The following is a 21,728-nucleotide window of genomic DNA, read 5'->3' as shown; positions in this document are numbered from 1 at the left end:
GTATTTTCGGCACTCTGTCGGAGCAATTTTCTGGATTTATGAGTAAATTTCTGTGAAAACGGTTAAAAAAACACAAAATCGATTTGATACACCTTTAAATCTTTATCAATTTGGCTCAATTTTGGACTGAAGACTTGTTTTTGCATGTGGGTTGATAACTTGATGTGTCACGGAGAATCGGAGAAAAAAAGTTTCAAAGTGAACAGGTCTAGTGTATAACTTTTGACTGCATGCATCGAAATGGCTGATTTTCCAACCACCAACAGTATATTATGTGTTGATGTAGCCATACAAATTTCATTAGAATCGGTTAAATATTAACGAAGATATCTCCGACGCGAGAATATTAGATTTTTGGAATCTTGTACACTCATTCTGAAAATGGTTCAGGCTATAACTTCACTGTTAGTATGGTAGAACGTCTGAAAATTTTACTATTAGTATTCAACATAATATATATTGAGTGGTAAAATTTTCATCGAAATCGGTTGAGTACTTATTTTTATAAAATTCAAAACTCGAACCGCTTCAGAGTGAATTTTAGGCACTTCTTAACAATTATAAGGTTCGTTTGCACTATTTCAACTATAAAGATGTCAATACGGCGGCGATTCTCAATAAAACTTGACGGTGTTAACCCAATATAATTACATGTTTTCAATCAAATTTTGAGCCTTTTTGGCTTAACACTTTCAAAGTTAGAAAACTTTGAATGTCACAATACAATAAGACAATTTAGCATATTGCTAGTTTGAGACCTACGTTTGCATACCGGCTCTCGTTTTAGATTTTTGAACGGCCTTTTAGAAGACTTCGTTTACGTTAAATTTAATGTCATTTCGATTTTATAAAATCGTGTTCCTATCCTTTGTTTACAACATTCTGGAGGAAGTCTTCTCAAGTTTCTGGGGGAATCCTATCTTCCAGAATTCTGTGAGAGTAGATCTCAGGTTTCTTTAACAAACTCGCCCAGTATTTTGAAGGAACCTTTTTCAGAATTCTGGAATCCTTCTTAGGGTTCTAAGCTACGCTTTTTAGGATTCTGGGTCATTTCTTTTAAGTTTCTTGGGGAATTTATCCTAGAATTCCGAAAATCTTTTTTGTTTTGTGGGAATCTCTCTCACAATTTTAGATGAATTTATCTCAAGTATGTGAAAGAAAAGCTCTTGGAATTCCTCTCATGACTTTGGGAGGATTCTAAGATAATCCAATTTAAGAATCTGGAACATTTTGTGAGAATCCCAAGTGAAAGCTTCTCTTAGACTATCTATTACAGGATTCTGGGAAAAATCCTCTAGGGAGTCGCGAAGTGTTCTAATATTTCGATATTGAATGTAGGCCATTACAAATATTTATTTTACTTTTTGTCCCACCACTCGTTGGCTGGTCGAGGGGGGGGGGGATAAAAATAATAAAGCATTTAATCTAAAAAATATTAAAAACTCATCGGATTTGTTAAAGAATTTTTAGCAAAACCCGATATTTTGATAAATATTTTTCAGTTGCCCCCTTCAAAATGCGAAATCCAGCCAAAAATTTTTGAAGGGGGGGGGGAGACAAAAAGTCAAAATAAAATTTGTATCAGCCTTATTTAGACAAATGTTGCAAACGAATTATTTTATAGTTTTGTAATATTTTATAATATCGAATTGATGTGAAAACATGGATTCAAAGCATTCGAGTAAATCGGTGAATCGATTCTGCTGATCCGATTGACAAAAATCGATGTCTCAGCCAGATATGCCCAATGCTAGGTCAGACAAGAAAATGCACCAAACCCATACATGCGACACATCAAACTGCGGCATTTTCAATAACTTGTAGCCGCTGCTGGGCGATCCAGCATAAAACACGTGGCTTATGCGCCACTCCTCGAAAGGAGACCACGAGCCCAATTTTAAATTGCCCGGATGAGACTCCCTAAGGGCGAGTCCATTTAATTTCCTGGAAAGGATTTATGGATCGATCCAGCTGGCTACGATCTAAAACGGCCAAACGGGAAATCCCTATTACCACAACATAACAGCACAATCACGACGACACTCAGAGACGACGGTGAGAGATCTCACCTGAACCCCTACGATCTCACTAAAGAGAAGTTCTCATCATTGGCGAACTCTCCTCTCGCCACCAGATCCCTCACTGAGCTGGAAGACACTCATAAAATAACCCAATCAAACTCGACATGGAGGACGGGACACGAAACTACAGAGAAACGCGCAGTGATGTTCAACACATTTAAACAATCAAATTGCTAGGAAGGAAAACTCATAATAACATTTATTCACGGTACTAATGGGACGGATACGAATATATTGGCTTACACGTGTATATTGACTTATTACCTAGGATACATGTTCAATACAGGGTATATTTGATCGAATTCTGAATCATCATAGGTGTTGTGTTCGTTCTACTCTCTTCTACCTCCTAGCATGTGTGCGTTCCTTTAGCCACTCCCTATCTCCTATCTGTGCTCAGTGCTCTATGTTTGTGACGTCACTTTTATTGGAAGCTCGGCATCGTATTCGTCTGCGCTCCTGGTGACAAAGCTTTCCTGCAGTGGTGGCGAAAACGGCTCACGCACGCATTTTCACGGGGCCAAGACGTTGGTCCCCCAAGACGCTGTCGGAAGGAAATCCGATCTCCGAAAAGAGGTGTTGTTTTGGCTTTTCAGCACTTCATACTCAGTCTTTTGACTGGCAAAAAAGATCCTCCGCGGCGCCCTCAGCGGACGCCGCACTTCTCAACAAAAAAAGAATGGTTGACTCACCGATGTGTTCCGCTTACGAACCTTCGCAGTCGATGACCTGCAGGCCGGGTCGTTGACTCACCGGCGGCTTGGCTGATTGATGGCGGTCGTTGGTCGTTGATCGGCTCGTCACCGCGTGATCGCAATGGCAGTTGGCGTGCCCTATGCAATGGCGGTTTCTGGCAATTGATGCTGCCCGGCTGGTTTGTTGACGAACCAGCTTGTGGACCTCGTCCACTTGAAGGTCCCCGGGCCTTCTCGGACCGATATGGTGGCGGATCCGTCCGCTTCCGGCTGTATGGCGGTTGCCGGGTACTTCTCGTCCGTTGGGGAGGAAGCGGTCGCGCTTGGGCGCGGCGAACTGCGGATTGAAGAGAAACTCGGTATTTAGTTAACTAATCACTATCAATCGCACACAATTCTCTACGCACACCTTATAGCCTATTCTGGCATACGAAAACTAAGCACAAACGCGGACACTTCCAATTCTTTGGACGATCACGGACGAAATCATCGAGTCTAAGAAGCCTCAGATAAGGGAAAGTGAATCTCGGACGTACCCGGAAGTACGTCATTTCCCGAAACCCTTCGTGTTCAATCGTGACTACACCGCTATGCGGATAACTTGACCGATAGTCGTGCTGCTTTCCCTTTCCCACCTTATCCGGAAAACAAATGGCCTCGACCTCGGGAAGCGTTTGTTAATTGATGTCTTTTCGTTTGCCTAAACTAAGGGATATTTACAAATTCAAATTATCATAGATAGATCGCATTTCCTTACAATCTATCTTATTTCGAATATTTACAGACTTATCTTACAAAAATATATACAAATTCTCCTGATCGCTACATTGCACCAGGGCTATTTTACGAAAATTTGGTTTAAGCACTTAAACCAAATTTTCGTAGTGGTAAATTTTGCAATGTGAATATTATGTACAAATTCATTTTTTCTTGTTACTTCAATCCCTTATAAGTTTAGTTTATTTTCATAATTTCAATATTTATCCGGGTTCCTAACCTATTCAACATATATCACATTCAAAATATTTCAAAAATTATAACTCTATACATCATACAAAAATATTTACAAAATATAGGTTCATCCCAAAGAAGATTTCTACGAGCCATTCAACGTTCTCTGAGCAAGTGTGAGTACAGACACCAACAAATTCTCAAACCATAACAAATCTTAAAACGGCATTACTGCAGACACCTCACAGTCTCAGCAGAAGCCAACCATAACAACACACCATTGACATAGTTTCTCGAACATCTCAATGAACGTAAACTTACATATAACAGGTACACATGGAGAGAAACATACGTCGAACCTTGCTGTCGATTAACTGCCTCTCTCCGATACAACCGCACATAACATCAATAAACAGGATCATCCAGACTCGAAGCACACCAATCCTCATCGCTGGTACTACGCTCCGCATCTGAATTCTCCGCAACTGTTTCATCTCACAGAAACCCTCCAAGCCTGTTACTTGGATTTGCGCAATACAACCACAATAATTTACACACAACATGTATTAACACACCAGAGTACACCCCGGCTCTCGTCAATAGATGTGTATGAAACGTGAATTCTCCCCACAATTCTCCCAAACAAACATTCAAAAATGCTCCAAATACCGATGCTCTACCCCGGCTCTCACGAAACATTAATAAATGAGAAATACACAAGACCAACTCTATTACGTCACTCAGAGGAAATTCTCTCCGGACACTCACGACACTCATATACTGAAACACCCACTTACTCAGAGAAACGTCAAAGTAAAATGTAAACATTGAAAAGTGCAGTGCGACGGAAATTTGTGAAAGTTTTTAGGTAATTTTGCAGCAAAATACGGACGGGAAATGGCCTTAACTATTGGAAAAACTTAAGGAAGTATCTACTTAACTGTAAGTAATAATGTTTTTCTGTTTCTTTGTGGTTTAGATTTGATTGCGGCAAAAAAATCGAGTTGTCGATGGAGGTGACTGCGGACGGACAATGATGGAGGCACGGCGATTGAGAATCACGCTGTACTGGACGGAACCCCAGAAGGACGACCTGCCTTTGAAGAACCCTTTTACCGGCCGGATGGAGATGTGCTTGGATGATTAAGTTTTAGGCAAGTATCGCTCCAATTACTAGTAAGTTTATTATTGGATTTTAATGCTGTGTTTTTGGTTTTAGGTACACGAGAGATGAGACGGACGATATTGAGGGATGGCGCGATGGACCTATTTACAGACATTGGCAGGACGGCTCAAATAATATAGTTTTAGATGAACTTATGTACATGTTTTTGAATAAAGACATTAATTTTAAGTACTAATTTAACTATAAGACTACCTTTGTGAACTACAAACTAATATCATTCACAAAATTCGGGAAATTCCCACGTCTTATGAATGAATATTTTAATTGACCTTGAGGTTTGATCTCACCTTTCCCACATTCGGGCAGTACATCGATCCTTTCAAGTAAGCCAGTTTTTGAAGATGTTGTTGCTATCGCTCGATTGACTCGGGTTGCTCAACATCGTATTCTTCAATGAGAAACTTCTGAGTCTTGATTTTCGGTCATCATCTGACAATCCCCAATATCAGACTCGCGATTTCGACTTCCCATGAATGGTACTGCTCGTCATCACCCAACGGTTCTGAGCTTCTGTTTACGAGATCATCGCCCGGGAATTCTTCCAGGGCTCTCTCTGACTTCTGGTCGAGGGGATCGCGTATAGCACAACTTCTTCTACTTGATGGATCTACTTTGAATGAACCAATTCCTTTCTTCAGCTCACTACAAAGCTTCTTCTTGGACTGTTGAACAGTCCAAGGATGCCCCTAGTAAGTGAAAGGTTTTGTAGGGGCAGCAGCTGATCCGAGGATCAGCGCTAAGCTTTGTAGTGGCGAATAAGTTTTTTCGTTACCCGGAGCACTGCTCAACGGAGTAATCGTAACTCTTGGGGCGTACCCAAGAGTTCATAGCTGGAAAAGAAAAGCTCTCTTCAAGTATTTTTGCGAGACCAGGCAAAGCACTGGTTCTTCGTTGCTGCCCAAGACAGTTACATAGCTTGAAAAAACAATTCCAGTCAAATTATGGAGGGTTTGGCTTGGCAAGCTTCTTGAGAAACTTGCAATGGAAAATGCCAAGTCTTTTTCCATCCAAACCCTCTAAATCGTAGCAATGACTACCAACTACTCGCTTGACAACCGCTGGTATATACTTTGGAGCCAGCTTAGCCGACACGCCCTTCCCTTTGTCCGAAAGTATGGTGTTCTTCTTCAACACCGATTCTCCTACCGAATAAGTTGGACAATTGGCATTGGATCTCAAGTTGTAATACGACGAATGTTTCTGATAAGCAGCTTTCAGATTATCCCGCACTTCTTGAAGTAGCTTCTCCTTCTCCTCCGGTTTAAGGTCGGCATGGTCAGCTGCATTCGTATCGCGCATCTGCCGATACTCCCTGCCATCGGAGACTTGGTTCCTTCCGAATACAAGGAAATATGGAGAATACTTAGTCGTACTGTGGACCGTGTTTCGAATGGCGTTCGCAATCCGCTGCAGATTGTTCGCCCACTCTTTGTGGTTGTTCTTAATAGTGGCACGGATAGCGGTGGTGATTACTCTGTTCACCCTTTCAGAGTCGTTCACCTGAGGGTGATAGTTCGGAGTCTTCCAGTGCGACACGTGATATCGATCTAGCAAGTCTCCAAACGTCTTCGATGCGAACTGGGTTCCGTTGTCGGTTAAAACCACTTCTGGTACTCCAAACAGCAGAAAAATTGAATTCTCCACGAAGTGAGTCAGCGTTTCAGCCGTCGCTTCTCTGAATGGCTGAACCATGACAAACTTGCTGAAAAGGTCAGTTACTACCGACAAGCAGGTGCATCTCCCTTTTCCCGATGATGGTAGCGGGCCAACGTAATCCATGGCCAGGAACTGCCACGGGTACTCAACGACCTTCTTCTGATCCATCATTGGCGGCGTTGTATTCTGGTTGGATGCTTTACTTGTTTGGCACCTCATACATGATTGACACTGTCGCTTGACCTGAACTCCCATTTTCGGCCACCAAAACCTCTGGCGAACTGCCGCTAGTGTCTTTTCTGGACCTAAATGAGCTTCCTCGTGAATTTTTCGGACGATTTCCACCCGATCTGCTTTCGGAGGATATTTCTTCCATCTAAAACGTCCGTCCTCGATCGTATCTGCTGATTTGCAGTATCGCAAGATCTCCCCATCAACCACACGAAAATTACAGTAACCAGTGGGATTATCTTCGATCACAGACGCTAGTTTTTGGTATTCCTCGTCTGTTCCCACTGCCAGTAACGTCTCCACTGATCGTGATAGGCAATCTGCCACAATGTTATTATTGCCCTTCCTATACTCCAGCTCAATATCATATGACTGGATCTTCAGGGCCCACCTTAACAGTTTTGCATTGCCAGATTCTACGCCGATCGTGAAAAGCCACAAGAGACTACGCGCGTCGGTTATTACGCGAAAACGGGTGCCCTCTACGAAATGGCGGAAATGCTGAATCGCCAGTAGCACCCCAAGACACTCTTTCTCTACGCTGGAGTACTTGCGCTGCGTACTACTCAATTTTTTGCTAAAATAAGCGATTACTCGTGACTGGCCTTCCTGCTGTTGGGTCAGCGCGGCTCCTACAGCAAGGTCTGACGCATCCGACTCTATGCAGAACGGCTGGGTGAAATCTGGGTTCCCAAGGATCGGTGCTGCTATCAACGCCGCTTTCAAGTCTCCAAACGCAGTTTCAGCCGCCTCTGTCCAGACAAACTTCTGTTTTGACTTCTTCAGAAGGTCTGACATCGGCGCTACTACTCGACTGTAATCTCCGATGAAACGTTGATAGAAGCCAGCTAGTCCCAACAATCGTCTCACGTCCTTAACATTTTTCGGTCGAGCATAGTCCAAAATAGGAGCAATTCGTGCATTATCGATCGAAACGCCTTCGTCCGTCAGCAGGTACCCCAGATAGGACACTTTCTTCCTGCAGAACCGACTTTTGTCCAATGATATAGTCAAATTCGCTTTGGCCAACCTCTCGCCTACGATACGAAGTAAACGGACATGCTCACTAAACGACCTTGTGGCGATCACAATGTCGTCTAAGTATACAAATACATAGGGTTCGAGGTCGAACCCTATGACTTTATCCATAAGTCGACACATCGTGAAGGGTGCGTTTGTCAATCCGAAGGGACACACCTTGAAACGGTACAAGCCCTTGGGTGTCCTGAATGCCGTGAAGTCTCTGCAGTCCTCCTTCAGAGGGATCTGAAAATAAGCATCTTTCAGATCCACCACTGAATAGTACTTCGCCTTACCCAAGCGATGGAATATTTCTCCCATATTCCTCATTGGGTAAGAGTCCTTCTTAGTGAGAGCGTTTATTCTTCGGGAATCTAGGCAAACACGTAGTTTCCCGTTAGATTTCCGAACGGGAACTAGTGCACTAGCCCACTCACTGGCGCATTCTTCTATGGCGTCCATTCTCCTATATCGCTCAAGCTCCGCGTCCATCTCTGCTTGAATAGCCGGTGAGCACCGGTACAGTGGCTGACGCCTCGGTTTTGCCTCCTCATTCAAAACGATCTCGTGCTGGATCACTGACGTCCTTCCCAGTCGATTCTCCGTTGTACACGGAAACGCCTTGATAGCTGCTGCCAACTCCTTTCTCTGTTCTTGCGTTAGGTCATGCTCGGTTTCAATGGTCTCCGGGGTTGCTGTCGAAGGTTCTGGCAACTCCAGAGCCGGAATATCCAACGTTTCGTCTGGATCGGCTGCTTTAATCATCGGCAAAGTCTCAATCGGAAGGACTGGCTGGCCGCCGATTGCACTGGAGTCGGGCCTGATCTCTACCGTTGCTACCTGCTCGAACCCATCCGTTCCTTTGATCATTGGTTGAATCCCGAAGGTTTTCCAGAAATTGTAACCTAATATCAAGCTCCTAGCCACCTGCGGCACTATCAATGTAGGGATAACCTTCGTTATACCGCGAAATTCCATCGGTAAATTCACATACCCCAAACTTCTATGCACGGTTTTATCCGCCGTCACAATCTTAATCGGACTTTGGTGCACCGTCAGGCCGTTTTCCTCTGCTATACCTGCCAAACTCGTGACGCTTACACTCGCGCCTGAATCTAACAGCGCGTCGAAGTCCTTATTGAAGATTTTGACGGCCACGTGCGGGCACATGTCCGTATGAATCTTTACCTCACACACGTCCTGATAGGGATCTACGAACGGAGTCACGTCTGCATCTATGGGAACTCTTGAAACCGGAATGCTGTCGCTCCCTACCTGGCATTCCTGACTTAGTTTCCCGAGTTCTCCTTAGCCTGCGCTCTACCATCTCCAGCATGGTTTTCGCAAGTTGTTACCGTCTTACCCTGCGCGCCACACAGATAGCAGAACAGCCTTTTTTCTTCTGGACAATTTCGCCACAAATGACCGTTTTTCCTGCAGTTCCAGCACAACGGTAGTTGCGACGAACCGGAAGATTCTCGATTCTTTGCTTCCTGACTTCTGCCACTAACACCACCTGTCCGCTGATCCCTGTATCTCCTGTCTCTATCGAACTTGCCTCCTATGGCATTCACGTTTTCCGATTCTGACTCTGAGCTATATGATTCGTCCTCCTTTTGATCCACCTCAATATTATGGACTGCATTTGCTCTAGACGGTCCCTCTCGAGCATTTCTAAAAACCGGATCGTTAGCATCGATTCTATACGCGTAGTACTCCAGTTTACGTAAACTGTCCACAGTTTTACAGGCCAATTTCGATCGGTAATGGGGCCGCATGTTATCCCAAATAACTTCAAAGATTCGCTGTGGATCTAAGGGAGTGCTAAGAAGCTTATTGAGCCGCTCAATTTCCATTTTGAAACTTAGAAAAGTTTCATTGCGACTCTGCTTCCTTTCATAAATCTTCTGGCGATTCCCTTGATCCTTATTTGGGTTACCATACATATACCGGATCCTCTCCTCAAACTGCTTCCAATCGTTGAACTCGTCAGCGTAACACAGGTACCAGTCGTACGCCTCTCCTCGCAGAATGGTGTGTATCCTCTGCATGAGGACGTCGTCGGCGATCCTATCCATTTTCGCAAGTCGACGAACCTTTAGCAGGAAATCCTCTAGAGACCTGCTTCGCGCATCGCCACTGAAGCTCACGTGCCACTTCTCCATCCTACGGTCTGCGTCCCGAATCTCAGCTTCGTTGATTCTTCTAACGTTACGCACCGGCTCCTGTTCTCTCCTGTTCCACCTTCTCTCATCTTCCGAAAATTCATCCGAGCTGAATACCATCTGCGGTTCTCCCCCAGCGAACGGTCTCGGAGACTCGTCTGGTCGACGATTCCAATGTCGTGTTGCATTCTCTCCCGAACGACGCTGATCGGCCTCTCTATACCCGCCTCGCTGCTGTCTCCACGATCTGTCGGACTGATTCCCATCGTACGGATTTCCCCACCGTTCATTACGCATCCTCTCACTTCTTCGCTGATCCCGATACTCGTTTCTACCCATATCCGCTTCTGTATCGTGTGTTATATCATCTCTCCACGGTTCTCTCATTCTATACTGTTCTTGTTCCCGTTCCCGCTGAAGCTGTCTGTTCCCGACGAAGAAAGTTCCATCGCTTCGACGCATCGCTCGCTCATCACGGGTCCTGTAACTATCTAACCGATTACGCTGCCTGTCCCAACTCCCATTTCTTTCGTTTCCTTGGGAAAAACGATTCTCCCTCTGCATAACCCGATCATCTGTTATTCCTGGATTCCTGTCATCTTGTTGATAGTAACCGCACCTTTCAAGCTTTTGTCTGTCCCTGTCATTCACTTCATTTCCGAGAGCTACGTTCCTATCTAGTTCTTTTTGCCTCGAGCTATGGCTGCTTGGGGACTGCCTTGTTGTCGCCTCAGTTTTCCCCTGTCGATTCGCGTATTTACCGCTGCTTTCAGATCCCGCATATCGTTCGCTACTTCCATGTCTGCCTGCCAAGTTTCCGTTCTCCGAACCACTATCTCCGTTTCCACCTTTGGCCCCCTCAGATTGACTCAAAAGCATCTCCACTTTCTGTTGTAAATCCTTGACCTGCGCTTCTAAAGCTCTCTCCCTCTCGCTAGGCTGTACCTGTAGTCCGTTAGCTTCTACTGGTGCCTCTGTCCTCGAATCCTGATTCAAATTTGGCTCAACCTGTCCCTTTGGTTTTGCACCATTCCTACTAGACTTTCCATCCCCTTCGAAGTTGAAAGGGTCTGGTCGCTTCTCTTGTTCCTTTCTACCTTCGAATTTGTTTAACTCCACCCGAATATCCTGCAGTAACTCTTTCCGCATCCGCTCAGAATCAGCATCCTTAGTCATTATTCTATAGACTCTGCCATAATAATGCTTCAACCGAGAAAACGTTCTGTCATCCAAACCATTTGCCAACTTATTCCTCAACTCTCCAACCCTAGAGCAAATTATATCGTACTCTTGGTCAATAGTAAACGGCGACTCATATACCCTTCCTTCCTTTTCATCCTCCTTAAACAAATACCTCAACATCCGATATTTCGCCTCAACATCATTATTCGTCTCTTCACCTTTTCTCCGAATCGTTAACTCATAATCCACTTCCTCATTTATCAAATGGTCCGCATAAGGGAGTCTAAGAGCCATTTTAACGAAATATTGTAAATACAAAAAAACTAGTAATAAATAAGAAAAGAAGCTTAAACTAAACGGTAATTTCCAACGTAACAACTTTCCAACAAAAGTATAATGTCACACTACACAAATTCAATCTTTCCCAAAGCTCAATATCTCCTAAATTCTCAATAATCACAAAAAAAATACTTTAACACTCAAAGAACTTTCCACAGACTCAAAAATATCGAAAGAAACACTAAATCATTCGAAAACTATCAATACATGAACCCAAAACTATTCATAAATACCACAAAATTCACAAATTTACATAATTTTACATCAGAAACTCAATAGATTACTCAAATATTACGAAAACCTTTAGTTGGGCGCCAATTTGTAGCCGCTGCTGGGCGATCCAGCATAAAACACGTGGCTTATGCGCCACTCCTCGAAAGGAGACCACGAGCCCAATTTTAAATTGCCCGGATGAGACTCCCTAAGGGCGAGTCCATTTAATTTCCTGGAAAGGATTTATGGATCGATCCAGCTGGCTACGATCTAAAACGGCCAAACGGGAAATCCCTATTACCACAACATAACAGCACAATCACGACGACACTCAGAGACGACGGTGAGAGATCTCACCTGAACCCCTACGATCTCACTAAAGAGAAGTTCTCATCATTGGCGAACTCTCCTCTCGCCACCAGATCCCTCACTGAGCTGGAAGACACTCATAAAATAACCCAATCAAACTCGACATGGAGGACGGGACACGAAACTACAGAGAAACGCGCAGTGATGTTCAACACATTTAAACAATCAAATTGCTAGGAAGGAAAACTCATAATAACATTTATTCACGGTACTAATGGGACGGATACGAATATATTGGCTTACACGTGTATATTGACTTATTACCTAGGATACATGTTCAATACAGGGTATATTTGATCGAATTCTGAATCATCATAGGTGTTGTGTTCGTTCTACTCTCTTCTACCTCCTAGCATGTGTGCGTTCCTTTAGCCACTCCCTATCTCCTATCTGTGCTCAGTGCTCTATGTTTGTGACGTCACTTTTATTGGAAGCTCGGCATCGTATTCGTCTGCGCTCCTGGTGACAAAGCTTTCCTGCAGTGGTGGCGAAAACGGCTCACGCACGCATTTTCACGGGGCCAAGACGTTGGTCCCCCAAGACGCTGTCGGAAGGAAATCCGATCTCCGAAAAGAGGTGTTGTTTTGGCTTTTCAGCACTTCATACTCAGTCTTTTGACTGGCAAAAAAGATCCTCCGCGGCGCCCTCAGCGGACGCCGCACTTCTCAACAAAAAAAGAATGGTTGACTCACCGATGTGTTCCGCTTACGAACCTTCGCAGTCGATGACCTGCAGGCCGGGTCGTTGACTCACCGGCGGCTTGGCTGATTGATGGCGGTCGTTGGTCGTTGATCGGCTCGTCACCGCGTGATCGCAATGGCAGTTGGCGTGCCCTATGCAATGGCGGTTTCTGGCAATTGATGCTGCCCGGCTGGTTTGTTGACGAACCAGCTTGTGGACCTCGTCCACTTGAAGGTCCCCGGGCCTTCTCGGACCGATATGGTGGCGGATCCGTCCGCTTCCGGCTGTATGGCGGTTGCCGGGTACTTCTCGTCCGTTGGGGAGGAAGCGGTCGCGCTTGGGCGCGGCGAACTGCGGATTGAAGAGAAACTCGGTATTTAGTTAACTAATCACTATCAATCGCACACAATTCTCTACGCACACCTTATAGCCTATTCTGGCATACGAAAACTAAGCACAAACGCGGACACTTCCAATTCTTTGGACGATCACGGACGAAATCATCGAGTCTAAGAAGCCTCAGATAAGGGAAAGTGAATCTCGGACGTACCCGGAAGTACGTCATTTCCCGAAACCCTTCGTGTTCAATCGTGACTACACCGCTATGCGGATAACTTGACCGATAGTCGTGCTGCTTTCCCTTTCCCACCTTATCCGGAAAACAAATGGCCTCGACCTCGGGAAGCGTTTGTTAATTGATGTCTTTTCGTTTGCCTAAACTAAGGGATATTTACAAATTCAAATTATCATAGATAGATCGCATTTCCTTACAATCTATCTTATTTCGAATATTTACAGACTTATCTTACAAAAATATATACAAATTCTCCTGATCGCTACAAACTTGATGAACGATTAGCAAGAAAATAGTCTCAGACCATATTTAGGATAACAGGTCGATTCCGGGAATCGATTTTGGGTGTCTCGTCGTAAGTGATCAAATATAAAAGTCCGAACCTATGCATGCGACACATCAAATCGAGGCCAGAAGTGGGATAATATATAAGGGAACCAAACCATAACGGCTTTTTTTGATAATCTGATGAACGGTCAGCAAGAAAATAGTCGTACGCCACATCTAAGACTAGTACATAATAGTGTTTCGGATTGCGTTTGCTGGTGTTCCACCAGAAGTAATTAAAAAGAGAAGTGAAGCACAATCATGCATGCGACACATAAAAATACGACTTTTTCAATAATTTATCGAAGGGTTAACAAGAAAAAAAACCTCAGATCACCCCGGTAATGATCTGAAACGGGTTAAAAGTGTCCCGCCGGAATTGGTCAAATGTCAACCCATGCATTCAACACATCAATTCGTGGCTTTTTAGGTAACCTGATGAACAAACAAGAAAACAGTCTGCGACCATATTTGGGACAATCGGTAGTGTCATGGAATGAGTTCCAGGTTTCAAATCAAATCGTGGATTTTTTTATAGCCTGGTAAATGTTGGGTAAGATTAAAAGTTAAGAAATTGTCCAAGTCTTTATATTTGCAAGAGATCAAAATTGTGACCAAAGCAATCTCATCAAATCACACCATTTCATATTCCTGCGGTGTAAATATATAGTAGGATGGATCAACCATTAATGGGAAAATTATAATTTAATCGCATCAACGCTTAATAAAGTTTTTCCAATCCCTTTTGCGTCTAAAATTACTGCTCACAATTTGGGTGCGGCTGGTTGAGCCCTAGCTGTTCTCATTGCGATTGGAGTTTGAAAGGAAAATTTCCCTTTTCTGTATTTTTCTCATAAGGAGGTCAACTTTTGCATGAATCGTGTAAAATCTTGTTAAAGTAAAAAACGATTGTACGTCGTTTCCCGGAAAACCATTTCCGGGAAACCCGTTTCCCGGAAAGCCATTTCCCGGAATGTACCATTTCCCGGAAAACCATTTCCCGGAATGACCATTTCCCGGAAAGCATATTCAATATAAAAAAAAACAACATTTCTATTATTTTCATTATTTTGTAAATATGTATTTGCATAAAAATAATAAAATTATGTACTACTCTCAATTTGTATTAGTTTTTTTATGACGAGTATTATGAATAATTGAAAGCTCTAAATTACGGTATGCCTTCACAGCTAATCGGAGGAACAAGAACATTGCCATTGTCTCTTTTCCAGTATTTTGATCTCATGAGTATCAAAGAATCCTTGTTGGTAGCCTAAGTATTTGTCAAAAGTAATGCTTTTCTCTTTTTTGAAAACTAAAGTTTGTTTCAAATAACTATTATAGCAGTATAACTTTAAAGAACAGCCTATGATTAAAAGAAGGGTAAATATTTGATGAAACAGTTTGCAGTTTGATCTCGATAAACACGAAAGAACGGCATATGCGTAAAAGAAGGGAATATATCATATGGAAATATTGCTAGCTTAATGCCAACAACTGTTCTAGGTGTAACTAGAAATAACAGCCTATGTTTAAAAGAAGGGACAATATTTAATGAAAACATGGACAGGTTAATACCGACAACTATTTTGAAAGATAACTCGGAAGAACAGCCTAGGTGTAAAAGAAGGGAAAATACAGATTGTTTAACATTTCGCCGAAAACCATTACGCGGAATTCTTATTCGCGGTGAAACATTTCGGAAAACCGTTTTGCGGAAAATCGTTAATATGATACAAAAATTTAACTGATCGAGAGACTACATCATGATAAGATCTAAGATTCAAAACTCAAAACAGCAAATTAAATATGGAATATTTCATATCAACAATTAAATTTTTGTAAGGGTATACTTCGAAAGAACAGCTTATGTATGAAAGAAGGAAAATTCTTCGATAATATTAATTCAGCAGTTGTTATTCTTAAATCAGCATAACGCATAATATTTATCAAATAACAGCCTTTGTTGAGAAGAAGGGCTGATATCTGACATCTAATTAATAGCATAAATAATAGTAAAAAACAGCGTATGTTTGATAGGTAGGAAATTCTCAGATACAAAAATGAGATTTGTTTTGATTTCTGTTATAACAGTACAAGCTAGTTGGAACATCAAAAAGAAAAGAAAGCCGATCAAGTTATCCCTAAGGAGTGTTACTTGATTTAAGGGTTACGCGGTCACGTGATTTACAAAAAGCAACATTTTAAAATATAATGCTTTCAGTCAATAAGGGCGAACGTGTAGAAGCTGAGAAGTAGGCTCAGCGCGAAAATTATGATGCTGGGAGAATAGGCTCAATTGAATGAGGCGATTAATCACTGGGCTAAACAGATGTTAGACCAATTGGATTGAAAGATCTGCCTATTATTAAAAGAAAGAAACATCTCATAAGAATGAGTTAGTTGCTGGTTTACTAAGTTAACTTAAAAGTTAACCACTTATCCTTTAAAAAAGGAACATTTTTAAATGTAGATATCAGTTTGGTCACCTGCGAGTGTTTTTTAAAAGGAGGCCACATTTAAAAAGAAGGACAAACCTCCTACGGAGTTAGCAGTGGACCACCAATAAACAGCATAACTGTGCAACTCGAAAAAAACCTCGATTTAGAGAAGGATACATTTCTGATGGTAAGTTCAGCAGCCTAGCCACCAAAAACACACTAATAGTGTAACTCTAGAGAACAGCCCATTCTTAATAGAAGGAAACATGTTCATTTGATTAGCAGTTTGATCGCTGACCAAAATTTTCAACAGTGTAATTTGAAAGAACAGCCTATTAAAAGAAGGTGAAATCTTCTATAGAGTGCCGGATTTCATCGCCGCAAACTTAACAACACATAGGGTATGTGTGCCATCAGTAATCTCACGCTCCCATAATCATCCGAAAACAAGCGATTACGGCACCGATTGATTCCGTTTTTTGTTTTCATGCGTGCTCACTTCTAACAAAAAATACAAAAATAAGAAAAAAACAAAACAAACAGCGCTTCAATTGGTTGTTTTTCGTAGGATGAAAATGGGAGCCACATGCTTAATAAGGAAACCAATACCCTATACAGTCTTTGACGAAGAAGACAAATTATGGAACATTTAGCAATTCGGTATTTTGCTGGAAAGAACAGCCTTATTTGAAAGAAGGAAGAATCTCTGATGGAGTTACCATTATAAGCGCTTAAAAGTACAATCTATGTGACAACGATTGATTATTGATTATTACGCATAATGCCCATTCGTCCTGATGCAAGGGCGTAGCCAGCTTTTCGGTCAGAGGGGGGCAAGAACCCTTAGCAAATTTTTACGCAAAACGATGAAATGGAATTTATTAACAATATATTCTAAAAGCATTATATAACCCTTCAGCAGTCATGCTGTTGTATTTTGTACAATACGTTGTAAAAGCTCGCCTGATCTACACAAATCAACGTGGTGCTGGTAGCGATGACCACTCTAATAAACGAACACCATACACGGACCATACTGTAGACGGTTCAACAATACAGCATACTATATTTACTAGGTTTAATCACCGCATGACTTTAACATAATTATTTTTAATTGGCTTTTTTCGGTGATATGAATACTACTTGAAGTGAGAGTACAGCATACTGTTCAAATTGTATCCCGAATGGGTGGGTAAGCACATCTTATGATTATCGTTTATGCGGGCAATTTCTGGAAGATCAAGAATTTTTATTCACTCGTGAATTATTTTGCAATAGTTTTTTTTTGTTAAACATTAATAAGAAATTAAAGCTGAACTATTTTGAAAATTACGATCGCTTTTGAGGATTCACCTAGAATTTCCTGGTTCCTGTATGCATTCTTTTTTAATTATCTGCCAATATTATTCACTGGAGGAATTCCTCCTAAAATTCTCGATGTATTTCAAAACAAAAATCATCAGGTAATCCTGGAGAAGTTCTTGGGAACATACATCTATGAAAAGATGATTGAAGGATTTCAGAAATTTCCGACGGAACTCCTGAATATTTTTTTTGGAGAGAACCTGAGAGGAATTTCTGAAGAATTCCCGGACAAATCCCTGGAAGAATCCCCGAAGCAATTCCTGAAAGACTTCCTGGCTAAATCCTTGAAGAAATATCTGGATCCCTGAATCCCTGTAGTAAGCCTAGTAGAATCCCTGGAGGAATTCCCAGAGGAGTCCCTGGAAGAATTTCTGAAAGTATACCTGGATAAGTTATGGGAGGAATACCTAGAGAAATTTCTAAAGAGATTTCATGAGGAAATCCTAGAAAAATTTCTGGAGGATTCCTAGGAGAAAATTCAGGAGAGATTCCTAGAAAAAATCAGAAGGAAGGAATTTCTAGAGTAAATCTTAGAGAAATTTCTGGAGGAATTCTTGGAGAAACCGCTGAATAAATTTCTGGGATAATCTCTAGAGAGAATCCTGGAGGAATGCTTGGAGAAATTTCTGAACAAATTCCTGACGTTATACCTAGAGAAATTCTTAGATGAATTCTTGGAGGAGCCCCTGGAAGAACTTCTGGAGGAATTCTTGGTGAAATTTCCAAAGGAATTCTGTGAGGAATTGCTGGAGAATTTTCTGAAAAAAAAACCTTAAAGAAATTCCAGAAGCATTTTCTGGAAGAATCCTTTGAGGAATTTCTAGATGATTTTCTGGTGGATTTTCTGGGAATATCCCTGGAGAAATTCGTGTAGAAATCCCTGGAAATCTCTGGATAAATTCCTGGAGAATCCGTGTAAAATTCCGGAAAGAATCTTTGAAGAAATCCCTAGAGGATTTGTTAGAGGAATTGCTGATATAATTTCTGAAGGATGTCCAGGAGCAATTCCTGGATGAATTACTGAAGAAATTCCTGGGGTATTTCCTGGAGGGATGGATTCCTGGTGAAGTTCCTGGAGAAATTCCTGGAGGAATGCCTGGACGAATTCCTAGAGGTTTTCCTGTAGGAAATGCTACAGGAATCTCTAGAGGAATTCTTGATTGATTTGATTGATTTGTCTTTATTAAAGAGACTTTCAGCCCTTGACTTCAGAGAGGAATTCTTGAAAGAATTACTGGATGAGTTTCTAGAGGAATCTCCAGAGGAATTCTTGGGGATTTCTATATATATTATTTTTGCCATTTCTGAAAAATCCCTAAAATCCTTGAGGAATTTCTAACGGAATTTATGGAGGAATTCCTGGATAAGTCCTCGAAGGAATTCCTGATGGAATCCCTGAGGAAATTCTTGAAGAAATTTGTGGAGAAATCCCTGAAGAAATCTCTGGAGGAACTCCTGGAGGAATACCTGGAGGAATCCCTGAAAAATTCCTGGAGAATTTCCTGGAAGAATTTCTGAAGAAACCCCTAGAGGATATCCTGGAGAAATCCTTGGAGAAACTTCTGGAGAATTTCCTGAAGGAATCTTCGAAGGATTTTCGGGAGGGATCCCTGGGAAAATCCTTGAAACATTCATGTGGAAATCTCTAGAGGAATCCCTGAAGCAATTCCTGATGAAATCTCTGGAGAAATGCCTGTAGGAATCTCTAGAGGAATTGCTGACATTATTTCTGAAGGATGTCCAGGACCAAATCCTGGAGGAGTTCGTGAAGAAATTCCTGGTGTAATTCCTGAAGGAATTCCTGGAGGAGTTCCTGGATAAAATCTTGAAGGAATTTGTTGGAAGCATTCCTGTGGGAATTGCTGGAGTAATCCATGATGAAATTCCTGGAGAAATCTCTAGAGAAATTTTTGAAACAATTACTAGATGAATTTCTAGACAAGACTACAGAAGAATTCTGGGAGATTCATATTTCTATTTCTATTATTTTTCTATTGCTGAAAAAATCCCTTGAGAAAATCTTGGAAGAATTTCTAGTGAAATTTCTGGAGGAATTCCTCGATAAATCCTCGCAAAAAAATTCTGAATGAATCCCTGGGAGAATACTTGAAGAAATTTGTGAAGAAATCCCTGGAGGAATCCCTAGAGAAATTTCTTCAGGAACTTCCTGGAAGAATTTCTGAAAAAAAAAAAATCACGAGATGATTTGCTGGAAGAATCCTTAGAGGAACTTCTGGAGGATTTCCTGGAGAAATCTTCGAAAGATTTCCTGGAGTAATCCCTGGAGAAATTCGTGGAGAAACCCCTGAAGCAATTCATTAAGAATTCTCAGGAGAAATTCCTGGAGAAATGCCTGGAGGAATATGAAAAAAAATCCTGAGGGTATTCCAAAATGAATTTCTAAAAAAATCCCCGGAAGATGTTTTGGAAAAATTCCCGGAAAAAATGTTGATATGATAACTGAAAAATGTTCAGGAGCATTTTCTAGAGAAATTACAGGAGGAATTCCTGAAGAAAGAATTTTGGGGTAGTTTCTAGAGAATTTCCTGGAGGAGTTCCTGCATAAAATTCTGGAAGTATGCCTTAAGGAATTCCTTGAGGTTTTCCTCTGGGAATTGCTGAGGCTGGAGGAATCTCTGGAGAAATTCTTGCGAAAAAATACTGGATGAATTTCTGGGGGAATCTAATGGGAGAAAAAAAAAAACCCTAAGAAATTCCTGGAGGAATTTCTAGAGCAATTTCTGAAGAAATCCTCGAAGGAACTTCTGAAGGAATCCCTGAGGGAATCCTTGGAGAAATTTGAGGAGAAATCCCTGGAAAAATCCCTAATGAAGTTCCTGGATGAATTTGAGCGGAATTCTTGGAGGCAAATCTGGAAGAATTCTTAGAGGAACTCCTGGAAAAATCCATAAGGTATTCCTAGAGAAAATCCTGGAAGAATTTCTGAAGCAATCCATGAAGGATTCCCTGGAGAAATTTCTGGATGAATTGCTGACATAATATATGAAGGAATTCCTTGATTAATTCCTGGTAATGTTCCTGAAGGAGTCTCTGAAGAAATTCCTGAAGTAATTTCTGGAGGAGTTTCTAAAAAAGACCCTGGATTAAATCCTGAAGGAATGCCTGCATGCATTTCTGGAGGAATCCCAGAAAGAATTGCTGAAACAATCCCAGGAGAAACTTCTGGAAGAACTACTGGGAAATTTCGGGTGGAATTTCTGGAGGAGTCCCTAAAGTTATTTCTGGAGGAATATCTGGTAGAATTCCTGGAGGAATCGCTGAAACAATTCCTGGAGAAATCTCTACATGAATCCAAGGAAGTATCATTGGGAGAATGCCTAGGAGAGTTCCTGGTGGAATTCTTAGAGGATTCCCTGAAGTAATTACTGGAAAAATATTTGGAGGAATTCCTGTAAGAGTCTCTGGGAAAAAAAAACCCATGGAGGAATCCCTTGAAGAATTCCTGGCTAAATTTCTGTAGGAAAGTCTGGTGGAGTTCTTGGAAGAATCCCAGAAGCAGTTACTGGAGGAATGGCTGGAGGAAGTCCTGAAGTCCTGAATACATTGAGGAAACCCTGGAGGATTTCTTGGAATCTCTGAAAAAAAATCTTGTATGAATTCTTGGAGGGATCTCAGGAGGATATCCTAGAGGAATGCATGTAGGAATTCCTGAAGGAATCTCCAGAGGAACTCCTGGAGAAATCTCTAGTGGAATTTCTGAAGGAATCTCTAGATGGATTAGATAAATTCCTGCAGGAATTCATTGTGGAATCCCTGGAAAAATCCCAGAGAAATTCCTGAAGAAATTCTTGGATGAATTTCTTAAGGAATACGTAGAGGAATACCAGGAATAATTCTGGAAGAAATCGGAGATGGAATTCTTGGAGAAATTCTGAAGCATTCCTAAGAGGAGTTTTTGAAGAAACTTTAGAAGGAATCCCCGAAGCAATTTTAAGTGGAATTCCTAAGTGAGTCCCTAAACAGCTCCTGTGGGAAGTACTGGTGATCGAGCAAGTGGTAGGTGGAAGGCTCGATTCCGTACGGCAAAGAGTAGAAACATTTCGGTTTACATATTTATTTTCAATTAAAACAAATCACTGTACAGAGATACGTCTAACTTAGCCTACGTTGTGGTATAGAAAGTAGAGTATATGAGTTGTAGTGGTTGATGATGGTAGGGCTCTGCACCGATAGCGTTTTGCCAGAACATACTCCCCGCCTTGAAGTGCGAACTTCAACGAATCCCTACTGT

General features: G+C 41.8%; 1 protein-coding gene across 1 annotated transcript; it reads right to left on the bottom strand.

Moving 5' to 3' along the window:
* Positions 1 to 9,109: 9,109 nt before the first annotated feature.
* Positions 9,110 to 11,161, bottom strand: LOC134286900 (uncharacterized). The gene has a single exon (XM_062848599.1). The coding sequence runs from the start codon at positions 11,159 to 11,161 to the stop codon at positions 9,110 to 9,112; it is 2,052 nt and encodes a 683-aa protein (XP_062704583.1).
* Positions 11,162 to 21,728: the final 10,567 nt, after the last annotated feature.

The sequence above is a fragment of the Aedes albopictus genome, chromosome 2 (genome assembly GCF_035046485.1).
Source record: "Aedes albopictus strain Foshan chromosome 2, AalbF5, whole genome shotgun sequence".
Classification (NCBI taxonomy): Eukaryota; Metazoa; Arthropoda; class Insecta; order Diptera; family Culicidae; genus Aedes; species Aedes albopictus.
Note: the sequence above shows the minus strand (reverse complement) of the source record. Positions and strands in the feature narration are given on the sequence as shown.

What these genes read in the sequence shown, in the direction of transcription:
- LOC134286900 (XM_062848599.1), bottom strand. Translation starts at nt 11,161, where the DNA reads ATGACTAAGGATGCTGATTCTGAGCGGATGCGGAAAGAGTTACTGCAG.